Genomic DNA, 13885 nt, shown 5'->3' with positions numbered 1-13885 from the left:
TTTGTGAGTTGGTTGCAAACAGACATTCATCTACTTAATGCCTCACAGGCCAGTTTGAGCCGGCTGCACGCTCTCCAACAAGCCATTTCCTCGTCTTCCTGCCCACGAGCTCCAAACATTTACACCATTAACTCAGCAAACCGAAGGGAAAACAAGCCTGCAGCTGAGAACGGCGCTGTCCTCCACCTCTGCTGCTGCCAAATGACTCCATTCAATCCAAACACCTCCAACCGGTTCATTATGGGAGCAATGACGACAGAGCCGGGGTTTATTTCAGCTTTTATTTCAACACCTTAGTTGTTTCTCTATCATATTATATACTGTATTTTATTCAAAACAAAATTTATTATAATATATATTCATATACCTTTTATCTCTGCATACTTATGCTCATACTGTATGTGGTCATGATGCATTTCACTAGGCCTAAAAATACTCTGGTGTTCATAAGGCGCAATGCTGTCTACACTACGGCTCAGTCCATGTTCTGCTTTGGGCCTTTAAGCTTCACTGGAGTCACCGCAGTATAGAAAGCATTTACAGAAAACCCAGAAATTAAACAGAAAACGTCAAAGAATTTGTCCACACTATCTGGAAGACAGAGATTCTTAATGTTTACATACCTAATATTATAATCTTCATTATACTATATTTTTATCATCTTTGCTGACATTAACGTCATTACATACAAAGCTATAAGTGATGTTTGCCCCACAGTTAAATGGCTGCACTGGCATCTTAAAATCACCGTGGCCGACAGGCGCGAATGCGCAGCAAATGGCAAAAAGCGCCGCCAACACATGAATAATGCAAAACAAAAAAAAAATACATGCAACACATTAATTCATATATCAAGATCACAATCTTGTTTTTCTCTGCTCTGAATACAAACCCCTTGTTCAGAAACTACATGTTAGGAAGATGCCTGTAAGCGTTCACAGGAAGCCGACGAAGCCCTATGGGGTTGTTTTGAAGGAACAGATAGGATTGCTCTTTGCCAGCCAAATGGAGAAACATCAGTGCCATGAATGTGTGTGTGACTGACTGAAGTTCTGTGTGGGTAACAACCTGATGAAGGCTGGTTCTGTTCTGGGCACGAGTGTGGAACCTCTGGGCATGGATTTAGAATCATAAAATTTGGGACCAATTAAGTATTTTTGAATTTGAAAAAGCTGCAATCACAGAAAATAGAAGCAAGAACTTATGACCAATAAAGGATATAAATGAAAAAACACTGCAACCACAGGAAGTAGAAAAACAGCAGCAGGTATGAAACACTGGTATTTCGCTCCCCAAACGGAAGTCCTCCAGACCACCAGGGGGAGTTGATCACCAACTCGAGACCAGAACCTCAGGAAAGACGGACGTCTGTCGCGTCTTCTTAAACACACAATCTTTTATATTGTTGAACACCAGCATATTTATGTAAGATGTAGGTACCATTAACAGCTACAGACTCCCCCTAGTGGAATGGAGGACTTCAGTTTTGTGGAGTGAGTTTTAATTGTTTCATATTTGCTGTTATTTTTGTAATTTGCAGTTAGGCTTGTCACAAATCAATTAATAGCATGATAAATTAAAGCAAGCTGAATAATTTCTATTTGCATGATTTGTTTTTCTACCAAAAACTGGATGGTAAAAATCTTCAGTCTGATGTTTTGGTCTCAACAATTTTATTTTGAAGGACAATTTTGTTTACAAAGACTTCATGATTGATTTTGTCACTTGTGTTTTTTTTAGTTTTGGGCATTTAAATTGTTAAATGATCATTACAGTTTAATGTTTATTGATCTTTGAGGATGTGTTCTAGCATTAAGTCATTACCATCACATTACTGGAATATCGTCAAAACAATAAAACTGTTTATTGCAATAACTTCTGGAACAATTTATCGTCCAGAAACATTTGTTACTGTGTCCGACCCGGTTGTTTCCATTTCCTGTGGTTGCAGATTTTTTTTTCTTTTGTTTTATTAGTTGCAGGTTTTTGCTGTATGCGTTTTGGAGTTTGCATTATTCATGTGTTTGCTGCGCATTTGTGCCTGTCGACCACCATATAGATGTTCAATATGTAACACAAACTGTAGTTTTCCGTTTATTACAGCAAAAATATGTGAAAATTAGTTTTGGTTGCTTTGTGGAAAAGTGAATCTGTGGGACTGACGGTTCAGAAATAAAAACTAATTAATTCAACATTTTATGAGCAGAAGAAGCATTTGCTTTTATGGAAAAGGGAAGAGAAGGTATAAGTCAGGGGAAGCATCTGAGACCGACAAACACATTATCAGACTCACAGAGGCATAAGGTCGAGAAGTTCAGGCAAATAGAGAAGCAGTAAAAAGCCCTTTTTCATCACCTCACCTACGTGGAAAAAAACAAAATGGCCGACCTCATGGCACCAAAGAGGAAGGATACAACTTTAGTTTTACCCCAAAACACAAAACTCAGTTTGCTCCAAGACTGTCTGAAACCTGATGGAGCCTTTAAATCTCTTCCTCATTTTTTACAGTGTAATTTGAACATTTAAAAACACCCTGACCAGTTTTATATGAATGATTGCTATCAGCACTGAGTACAAAACAGATGGGCTCTTTTTACTAATCCTGTTAAACATGTAATATATATTTAGCGCTCGCAAAGTACAAACATACAAAGCTTATTGGGAGCAACCTCTGGGGGAAATCTGCAAATATATGTGTGTGTAATATATATATATATTTATTATTTCATATAAAATACTATTTTTGTCTATTTTTTCTATCATTTACAAATAAAACTCATCATGGGATCTGCTGAAAAGCATAAAGCAGACATTAGAATGTGCCGTTCACGTCTCTGCTTTTAATAGCGTCTCCGCTTCCGTCACAGTAAATAACATTTTCCTTGGGTGATTTTTCTGCTCGTCTCTAAACTCCAACTTAAGTTTTCTGAGTTGCAGCTCTGAGCAGCAGATGGTGTGAGAATCCATCTGTCACCGAGCCTGAAAGAAAAAAAAACACTGCAAATGTGTTTATTCTTTTACACCAAAAAAAAAGTGCGTTAATTAAAAGCCTGTCCATCAAAAGTTTAGAAACATATTTTCACCATCAACTTGAGACATTCTGACTTTTTTTTATACTCCACAAATTGATCCACAGTAAAGTAAAGCCCAGGTTTTCTGCCCTTTGGGCCTGTTGATGTCCACTGATCTTCTCTTGCACATCTTCTGTTATTGATCAGCTTTGTCAATAAGTTTCTCTCCCTTTTCTGTCAGCTCTGAATCATCCCTTCACTTTCTCAGTCTGTGTCTCGAGGAGACGTGGGGACATGCAAAGGAGAGGAGAGACGCCTGGGGAGAAAAGGAGGCCAAATCAAAGAATGAGAATGGGTGGACTTTAACTACAAACTAAATGGGGTTGATAAAAATGCAGATAGATGGAGAAATGACTGGAAAACTAATCAGACTTTAAGGATAAAGAAGGTTGAAAGGTAAAGTATGGTTGGATTAAAGCTGCAGTATGTAACTTTTAGAAAAATATTTTCTTACATATTTGTTGAAACTGTCACTATGTGGTGATGTTATAAGATAATCCGAAAAAAATCAATCTCTGTTTTCTCTCAGTGTTAACTAGAAACAACCAATCAGAGGCAGGAGGCGGGGCTTAATGGATTTCCCTCTCTGCTACACTGCAGCTAGCATAGCATGTCATGAATGCTAAAGCCAGCTAGCATAGCCACCAATGACGGTGGAAAACGGTTTTCCTGTAATGATGAGTTGCTTATCCGGCGTTAGCACATTTAGCAGCCAGTACATGAGGATGACTGAGAGCGATAAGCCCCGCCTCCTGGCTCTGATTGGTTGTTTTTGGTGCATTTCCTCAGTAGCAGCTCAGGGAGGATGTGGAGGAGATCAATATTTTCACAGATTATCCGTCTCATATTGAACTGTCATGACATGGTGACAGCTTTAACAAACGTAAAAACAAATGCTTTATAAAAGTTACATACTGCACCTTTAAATGATGCTAACGAGACACTCTGACGCTCCTTCACCATCCAGTGTTTCCTTTTGGACCGTTTGAGTCGCTTCTACATCTCCCTGAGCCCGTTCTCGTCCTCCCTCACCTGTCAGTGAGTTTCTTGAGGGCCCGTTCGATGTTCATTCGATGCCCCACTCGGGTCACTCCCAGGTCCAAGAAGTCATCCTTAGTAAGTGACGGGAGATGAGATCCGTCTATCTCGTTGTCTATAAAACGCTCCCTGTGTTCACCCAAATTTAAGTAAGTCAACCAGTCGGCAACGTCGTACTTGGTCCAGTAAGGTAGAGGTTTGATGGCAAAGGGTTTGGCAGGGGGAGCGGGGCTGAGGTTGGGGTAGTTGAGACAAGAAGGGCTGGGTGGTAGATGCAAAGGGGAGGAGGCTCCCGAGAAGAAATGAGTCGGGGAGAGAGAGCGTGAGACTAGTAGAGGGTTCGGACTCGGCACACCGGATGGAGAGAACAGTGGGGGAGTCGAGGCGTGGTAGGGATCTCCGAGAGAGTGACCAGGAGATGGAGGAGTGAGAGGGCCAGGAAAGTCAAAGGGGTTACTGTAGATAGGTGTGGAGGGAAGGATGGGGAGAGAGGACGGTCTGGGTGGTGTTGGGTTCTGCTGTTCGGTGTTGTAGATGAGAGGGCTGGGGGCCCGGCGCCTGGAAACCGATGACCGCATCTCTTTAGAGGGACTACACTGAAAATCAAAAGTCTGCCTGCGCAACTTAGATCTGTGCTTAGGTGATGTTGGGTATGGGCAGTAGGTTGGGGAATGGGGAGGATGGGAATGTACCGGGGAGGTTGGCATCTGAGGAGAAGGGGAGCGGGTCCAGTTGCGCTGAACGGGGACTTGAGGAGACGGAGAGACAGAAGGAGAGGCTGAGAGGTTGGGAGTCAGGATCTGTCGATGCTGCGGGGAGGAGGTCGGTAGTGGCGAGGTGGAGCGACCGGTCGGTGGGCTGTGGAAAGCATCGGTAAAATCTGCTGAATACCTGAAAGACACAACGTAAAACCTTACAATGGTGCCATCATTAAGATCAGCACAGAACTACATCTAATCCAATCTGATGGTGAGAAGGCTGGTTCTTACTACCTAGCTTCAAGTGAAACTGAAACGCTGTCTGATCCAGGCTGCCTTTACTAACACAGCAGAGGGATGTGTTTCATCTAGCCTGGTGAAAACCAGTTCCTTGTTCTTCGCTTTGCTTCATCCAGAGGGTCTGGACACCTGGCTATTCAGAAACGTTTATTTTCTGGAGGCTTTGAATCTGTTCAAGTTTTCAACGACTGAATCTGATTCTACCTGATTGCTAACGTTTGGCCGTGACGTGTGTAATGAGCCATCTTGATCGTGAAGAAGGCGTGTTCTCTAAACAACCATTCCAAACTGCGATGAGAGAAGTGCCGAGCTCAATGAAGTATTTGCCAGCAATAATATGTCCTAAACAGTCTTTTTATTATTATTTGGAAGTTTGGCCAACATGGACTGAATGACTTTGTTCACTTTCCATTGAAGGTCCATTCCATTGTGCTTCCTTGAACAGGTTGGGATCTGCCTGGGCTACACAAAACATGTTCACATGAGATTTTAGTCTGCTCAGTTCAGAATGAGCTGTTTTAGGGCCTCTGTCACTTTAAATTCAAATGAGCTGCTGGCCACGCCCCCCAACTCAACGTTTACACTTACATGTGAAAGTGGCTGCAAACAAAAGCACAATTATGTAACCGTACATCTTTCAAAAGCAGAAGTAGAGTCGGCTGCACAACCAACAGCAATGCAGCAAGTAGTTTGTGGATGGTAAGTCAACAACCAAACACTTTTCCAGCAGCCATTGTACACAGCATACAGCGATAAAACCACTGACCAAACATGCTGGAGAGCAACTTTGGTTACGAGGCAACAGGCTGGGCTAGACAATGGTCTTGGCTTCTGCTAATGGTGTTAGCTCTAGCAAACATATAGCATTAGCTCTAGCTAATATAGTAAACAATAGATCACAAGCCAATCACGTTAGCTTGTTTTACTAGATATAAGAATTTTGAGGCAGTTTGTCTCAATCCAGACTTTTTGTAGGTGTAATGTTACCTTTCACCATGTTTACTTTTTGTTTAGTCTCAAGTCCTCCTAACATGTCAAAGGCCCAGCATGCATTGCACAGGTAAAAAAAGGGGACCAGCCTAGGTGAAAATATAACCAATAGAAATAATTATGAGTTTTTATGCATCACAAACAACTTTTAGGTTAAGGCAGACATGTTTAAATAGTTGCAGTTCCCTTTAAAATGCTACTAGGAAGTTGCCATGCTTGTTAGAGGAACTTTACAGAGAAGTTGATCAAAACAAACAAACCTATGCATGGAGGGGGACTTAGGAACGTGACTCCAGTCATCCATACTCCTCATGCTGCTCATCTGTTGCAGTTTGGAACTCAGCTCGTTGATGATGCTGGCTTTCACACCGGAAAAAGGCGAGTGAAGCCTGCGACCCTCCAACACCATACCCGCATGCTGGACTCCTTCTTGCTCGTGTTCAGTGATGTCACCCCAGACCACAGATCGGGGCTCCATGGGCCTCTCCAGACAGGCCGCCAGTGCGGAGCTAAAGCCATCTTCCATTCTGGCCCGACTCTGCTTGTGCTTTCTGTCGTCAATAAGAGTTCTCTCCAAACCGGCATCTTCAGGGTGGCTTTGTCTCTGCAACTGCAAAGGAGCCGGGTTGGTGCTGTTCTGCCTGCGTAACGCTATAGGCGGGCCTCTCCCTTCCATTTCCTTGTAATGCGTCATCTTTGGAAAGACGGGGTTTGCTATTTTGGAGGTGTGCACCTCAAACGGTTGCCCTCCCCGGTAGATTGTACAGGGATCCTGATGTTCGTTGACTTTCTCTCCCTCCCCTTCTCGTCCATCACCTCCTAGTCCGATTTTTTCTCCTCTCAAGCCACCAAGTCCCAGCATTTCTAGATGATGGTCACTACTGCTATGACTGTCCAGTTCCTCAATGCCAGAATCCACCACTGTGTCCTGCCAGTCTCCACTCTTGGGAATCATAGTACTGGAATGAGTGGGATCGGTTCCTTTACTCCCTGTGCTAAGGCCTACTTTGGGCCCAGCCATGCTGTAGTCAGAGGAAGCAGGAGAGGCTGTTGTGGTTGTGGCAGCAGCAGTTGCTGTCATCGTCGTTGTTGCGTAGGTCATGGTGGTGGTAAGGGCCGCTGTGCCTCTGTCCTGGGCCGGCGTCTGAACCCCAACCAACGGCTCATTGGTGCTGCCATAATAAGGATGGGCATGTGACATGGGCTGGGGTCTGTGTAGTGATGCGGCAGGCACAGCAGCCGCTGAGGTGGTGGCGGTGGTGGACGAAGGTGCAAATATTTGCGGGGACGGATACGATGGAGAAAGTGCAGACTGTGTGAGGTTGGCCACTTCGCTGTCGTAGGAGGTGAGGCTTGAGGCAGCAGAGTCGCCACCTTGTGAAGACTGTTGGGGAGCATTTGAGGGCTTGGGAGATGGAGGAGGGGGCGGTGGAGGTGGGGCAGCAGAAGCAGGGTGTTGACTCTGGTGTTGATGATGCTGAGAGAACTCCATTGCTCTCTCATTCTTTCCGTTAGCAAATTGTAGTGGAGGGGGCAAAGGATCTGCAAAAACAAACTCCTCATCTACGTCTATTGAGGGAGCTGGAGGAGGGAGAACCATCAGTCCCAGGCCGCCTGCACCGGCTCTTGCTTCTCCCATTGCGTCATTAGTCTGTGATGGAGCTGTGGGGACAGTGTACTGTGGAATATAGCTTGTGTTGGGAACGTTTTCCATCTGCAAGTAGGAGGGTCTACGGGGGGCAGGTTGAGCTGGCGGGGGAGGAGGTTGAACAGCCTGAGCATGTTTGCTTTCATACATCTCCTTCTCTCTCTCTCTGCTGCTCTGTGGGTAGTACTGGCCTGAAAACTGGCTGTTTCTGTCCTCAGAGAAACGAACTCTAAGACCCTCTTTAGGCCCTCCGTCTCTTTCTCTTTCCATCCTCTCCCCACCTCCTCCTCCTCCACCTCCTAAACGTAAAATCCTTGGTGACTGCGGCCGGCTCAAAGACGCAGGGGAGGCGGTGGCAGAGGGGGATCCAAGGTGGAGGGACACCGGAGAAGTGTATGCCGATTGCGTCGGGGTTGCAAACAGCGAAGGTGTTGGGGTCTGAATTGGTGTAGGGAAGGATCCAACTGTGGACATCTGCCGGCCAAAGTGCCTGTCATCTCGGCGTGTCCTGCGGTCGTCTTTCAAAGCTCGTTCTCTTGCAGCCAGTGCCAGGCCAAGTGGGGACGAGGGGTCAAGCACTTTCCCCGTTAGTGGGTGGATAAAAGTTGTAGCAGGCTGGCTGCCATAAACTGAGGGAGCTGACTTGGGCTGCCCATCCTGGCCAAGGACAGGTGAGGAGTACTCTGGAAGGCCAAAGGCTGGGGGCATGCTGCTGGAATAGTTCATGAAGTTGTCTCCAGAAAACATGCCTTCATCTATAGACTTGGAAGGCCGAAGTCGAGGGGTGGGTACCTCCATTTTTGAGCCTTGCAGAGGCTGAACTTGGGCCTCAAATGTCCCTCCTCCTTCTCCACCACCTGCCTCTCCTTGGATGTCTTCCTCTGATGACTGGAAGAAGGAAGCGCTCTTTCTTCTCATGTCTCTTAATCGCTCCCTGTCCCTGCGTGTTCCTCCTCCACTAAATGCTGTGCCAAATGTTGAGGTATAGTCCAATTTTTCCAGGTTTTGCTGAGAAGAGACGGCGGGTGCGACACTCGAAGGTAAGGAGTTGGGTGTAGTCGGCTGAGGCGGTGTGGGGGTCAGTGGTGAAGGTAGGCTTGTGCTGGAGTTGTCTGGAGCTGCGTTCCCAGAGCTTTGGTCCTCCACATCCTGAGACGGCTCAGCTTCTATGCTGCTACCCTGGCTGCTTCGGCCACTACTGCTGGTGGACGGCGCTTTGACGATGATCGTAGGGATGGGGATAGAACTCTTCTCTTTGGTAGCACCTCCTTTGCCCCTATGTTGTCTCAGCCCGTCTTCCACCTTTGACTGCTTTATCAGAGCTCCACGACCTCCACGCCTCGCTACTCCCCTTCCGGCTCCTCCACCTTGCTCCCGGCTGGTGAGCTGCACAGGATGTTGCACCTGTTGAGGCTTTGGCTTTGCGCTTGTTGGTGGTGTGGCACTGCTGTATCCTCTCCTCAGCCCTCCCATCTTGCCGCCGCCTCTCCGAGGCGCCTCTGGCTCTCTTATGCAGAGTCCATCAGACTGCCTGCGCAGGGTGGGAACCATGACCTGCTGGTTCATCCCACCAGGTCCTCCCCTCTCCCAGGCAGCCTGCGTAGGATGGGCTGGCTGTGAGTGGAGCTGGTAGTGAGCTTGAGATACAGGAGGGATTGGCATAGCAGGCCCTCTACCAGTATAAGGACCTGCGGATAAAGGCGGCTCTGGAGCAGACGTGTTGGGGGGCGGTGGGATGTCTTCTGGTCCTGGCACTGAAAGACTGCGAGCTAGCTTCATAGCAGGTGGGTGGAGGTACTGCCTTTCTTCTTCTGTCACACCTAACGCCCAAAAACACAAAGTTACAGCCAGAAAAAGAAACCTAAAGAAATCTGTTGATGACGTGTGGTTACCGATGGATTTCTGGCGCATCATGACTGCATGCTGAGGTCCATGGCCTGGTTGAAAATGGGCCTGGTTGTAGCCAAATCCTTGCCCAGTCTGCATCAGACTCATGGATGCCGGCTGCTCATACGGCTGCTTTGGTGTGTTTCAGCACATTTCAGAAAGAAAAGCAGACAGAAAACTGCATTAAAATGTGTCTGGTGGTACGGAATATCACATTCTACCGTAACCGAGCCGCAACTCCAAAACACACAAACACAAATGAAACAGAAACTATGTCCGCCACAGGAAATAGAAGAGGAACAGTACCTTAACAAAAACTGTAAATATGACACACTGCAAACCGAAGTCATCCAGGCCTCTAGGGGGAGTCTGCAGTAGGTACTATTATCTACGTAAAAATGCAGCAGTTCTATAATTTTATTTAAAAATTTTTTTGCCTGTTTTAAAAAGATATGGAATGTAACACAACTTGTCTTTCTTCCTCCAGGTGTTTCAGGTTAAAAGCTAACATTTATTAACATAAAATTTCCCAACCTTGAAAGAACATATGTGTACTGGACTTAAAGGTACATTATTTTTACTGGAACATTTGCCATAAAAATAAACATTTTAATGTTTTTTTTTTACATGTTTAAAGAGGTGCCAGTAGATTTGGCCTTGTCTGTACATGAAGAGACACCTTCTGACTCAAACTGTGTGTTTTCATGTGGGTGGCCTGTTGTCAGTCAGCCTCTCTAAAGAGCACTAAGGGCAAACAGAGTTGAGAAAAAGCTTCACAGCAAGACTTCCTTTTTATTATTATTATTCATTTCCTGATATATGAGCTACATCTTGAACTAGCTGGGACAGACGATTTGCAATTCGATTAAATCATTCAGAAATTCAGACACTGGCTGCGTTTCCATTGCTAATCTTTGTTTATTTTCTGCTAATGTAAAAAAAAAAAAAAAAAATTGCGGTATTTCCATTAAATAGGAAATGCAATTAAAATCATTAAAAATTGTGCAGCACCATCATCCTCCTCCCACTTTCTGTTGTCCTCTTTGACGTTTCCACCAGCAGTAACATCTGGTTGTTGGTCATGTGACTTGTGATGTGAAAAAAGTGTCTCCATTTCAGTTTTGCAAAATACATTAACTTCAGTAAAGCCAAAAAAAAACAACCTAATTCTAATGCAAATGTGGTTTTTTTTTTATGTTTCCAGTAAAGCAGCATTTTTTAAAATAAAGTTCCATGTTTGTTAAAACTGTCACAGTTTTGTGACATTTTATTACGGGACAGATTATCTGTGAAAAGATCGATATGCTCCATCTCCTCCCTGAGGAGAAATGCAATGCAACCAATCAGAGTTAGGGGCGGGGCTTAGCACTGTCAATTAACCTCATGTACGTGCTTCTAAACATGTTATTTAGCAGCAAGCAGCAGTTTCAGAAAAAAAAACATTCATTCGTCGTCATCAGTGACTATGCTAACTAGCTGTAAGCATTCACCACATGCTATGCTAGCTGCACCGTAGCAGAGAGCAGTGGGGGAGAGACTGTGATTGACTGCGCTAAGACCCGCCTCCTGCCTTTGATTGGTTGTTTCCACTTAGCACTGGGAGAAGACATTTTCTGTCTCATATCATACACAACATGGTCACAATGTCAACACACTGCAGCTTTAAGCTAATTTACTCTAATAAATATAATTTAGTGATACCATCTGGGATTATTCCCTGCCGGTACCTCGTTGGGAACGGTGGGAACGTTGGGAACGATGCTCTTGCTCCGGTCCCTCTTGCCCCCGTGACCTCTCTGACCTTGGCTGTCAGATGTGATGGTGTGCTGAGCAGCAGCCAAGATTTCATCCAGCTTATCTGCAGCAGTACAGAGAGGAGGAAGATCATGAAGATGGAGGACGGTCTTGACCCTCTCCAGCTCAGAAACACCTGCTCTTACTTAGTGCCATCTGATAAACGGTCCTCTTCTTATCTGGACCCTGAGAGGGTTCATACTCTGCAAACGACAGAGCAAAAACAGCGGCTCAATCAGAACCAGTTTTAATTAAAGCTCAGCCTGGCGATCAGATCTGATCTTCACCTGCTTTCTTCTTCCAGGGCGAGGCGGCGGCTGCAGAAGATAAAAACACAGATTAGACACGACTGGGAGGATCGCAGAATAATCAGATGAGGGTGAAATTCATACTTGGACGTATGACATGGTGAATGCTGGTGTGATGACGGGGATGGTGATGGAGACACACATGATCACAACAGCACACTGATCCCACCTTTCTCCACTGCAGGCGGCACATTTGGGTAAAAAAAGAAATAGAAAAGGTTTTATTGTGACAACTGGAATAAAACACGTCGTCACACAGCATCTGACTGCTTTATATCCATTAACCTCACTGTTTAATTATCGCCTTTCTTCTTCACGGGTTGAATCCAAAGTGTAAATGAGTCAACAGACTTAAAAACCACCAACCTGAACTTTGCTGGGAAGCTCTGCTGCTGCTCACATTTCTACCTCTTAAAGGTAATTTACTTGGAAAGACATGCCTTTAATTATTTATTTTCTACAAACAAAACTTTGAAAAGTGTGGTGTGTATTTTTATTCAAACTAAACCTTGTACAGTCTCCCTTCCTTACTGACTCAGCTCAGTTTCTTTGCACATCAGTTTTAAGTCTCATCATTCTTAAGGGGTAAAATCGACTTTTTTAACTTTCCTTCATGTTTTTTCCTCATCAAAAACAAACCTGGAGTGTTGCTTTGGTTCTTCCACGCATGTTTGAGAAATCCTCTAATCTCAATGGCAACCATTCAGCCGTTGAAACGCCTGGGTGGACCTAGCCCCGCCTCCGACACGCAGCTCGATTTATTTTGTTTTTTGTAGAAAAGGGATATTTAAGATCCAAATCTTAAACATTTACATTTTCTGTATTAAAAGAAAATTGTCTAGTTTTCAAATTATTTTAGACCAAGTTGGACAAATTAAGAAATAAATTAAATGAATAAATGAGATATTAATTGATTTAATTAATAAAATAAATAAAAGCAGCTTTTCAGTTAAAATCTCTGGATAGATGTGGTTCTACTTATTAGGAAAGTTTTGATAATAAAAGACAAATAGTTTGTACAAATATTTTGCCCATATACAAAATTCTTGAACTCCAGTTGGAGGGACGCCTGTCACAATGATCAATAATCAATTAATCACATAAATTAAAATGAGCTCAATCATTTCCATTTGAATGAAAACTGGATGATGAAAGTTTCAGTCTGGTGTTTTGGTCTCAACTGGACATTTTTTTGAAGGACATTTTGTTTAATTTTGTTTGTTGTTTCTGCCGTTTTATTTACTTTTGATATTTAAAATGTCTTCCAGTTCTGGAGTTAAATGTTCATTAGAAATTAAAGTTTATTCATCTTTGAGAATCTGTCCTTCCATCATTACCGTTATATTACTGCAGGCGTGTCCAAAGTTGGTCCTGGAGGTCCGGCATCCTGCACGTTTTAGTTCTCTCCTGGTGGTAACAACCTGTTCAGCAGGTCAATGTTCCTCTTGGGCCTCTAACGAGCCGTCATTTGATCCAGGTGCGCTAAACCAGGGAGAGAACTAAAACATGCAGGATGCCGGGCCTCCAGGACCTCCAGGACCTCCAGGACCCACTTTGGACACGCCTGTATTACTGGAACATGGTCTCAAAACAACGTTATCGTTCATCGCCCCGTTGGCCCCGCGCCGCACCCTGGACAGCCCTGGTCCCAATGTGTGTAGCTGAACTGAGGATCCGTCTCACCCATGTCTTCCAGCTCTGATGTCATCGACTTTGAGCGCAGGGCGATGGCAGGAGGCGTCAGTCGTTTCGACTGCTGCGGCGCTGCCGAAGGAAAGCGGCCAAATGCAAACATTAACGTTTAGGCCTCTTTAAAACAAACACCAGTCTCCAATGGCAACCACGTCTCGACAGGCATAAACATGGCGTCACATTCATCGCCGTACGTCAAGCAACACGGAAAGTTACTTCTTCCAGGGGAAATGTGACCTACCTTTCTTCCGAGCCGTGTCCTCCAGCTCCGGGTTCCTAGCGACCATCACCACCTTCACCATGAGGCTGTTGCCGCCCTGCCGGATCATGTTGACCACCTGCCGGTGACCCACCTTCACCACATTCTGACCGTTCACCTGAGAGACCCAAAGAACCCGCGTGAACTGGAGAACCGGTTGGTCGCTTTTTTGAACTTTAGCATTAGCTTCTACTCAATAC

General features: G+C 44.8%; 1 protein-coding gene across 1 annotated transcript in view; it reads right to left on the bottom strand.

The window, feature by feature from the left end:
- Positions 1 to 2199: 2199 nt before the first annotated feature.
- LOC103130492 (SH3 and multiple ankyrin repeat domains protein 1-like) overlaps positions 2200 to 13885 on the bottom strand; it is a 54546-nt gene continuing 42860 nt past the window's right edge. The window contains exons 19-28 of the mRNA XM_016665946.1: positions 13668 to 13803; positions 13418 to 13498; positions 11904 to 11912; positions 11714 to 11743; positions 11573 to 11629; positions 11360 to 11490; positions 9638 to 9764; positions 6358 to 9565; positions 4104 to 5000; positions 2200 to 3327 (exon numbers count right to left, since the gene is read on the bottom strand). Coding sequence (XP_016521432.1) covers positions 3276 to 3327; positions 4104 to 5000; positions 6358 to 9565; positions 9638 to 9764; positions 11360 to 11490; positions 11573 to 11629; positions 11714 to 11743; positions 11904 to 11912; positions 13418 to 13498; positions 13668 to 13803 — 4728 coding nt within the window. The 3' untranslated portion in view covers positions 2200 to 3275. The remainder of the gene's footprint in view (positions 3328 to 4103; positions 5001 to 6357; positions 9566 to 9637; positions 9765 to 11359; positions 11491 to 11572; positions 11630 to 11713; positions 11744 to 11903; positions 11913 to 13417; positions 13499 to 13667; positions 13804 to 13885) is intronic.

Source organism: Poecilia formosa, unplaced genomic scaffold (genome assembly GCF_000485575.1).
Source record: "Poecilia formosa unplaced genomic scaffold, Poecilia_formosa-5.1.2 Scaffold639, whole genome shotgun sequence".
NCBI classification, from domain to species: Eukaryota; Metazoa; Chordata; class Actinopteri; order Cyprinodontiformes; family Poeciliidae; genus Poecilia; species Poecilia formosa.
The sequence above is the reverse complement of the archived record's forward strand: the minus strand, read 5'-3'. Positions and strand labels throughout refer to the sequence as shown.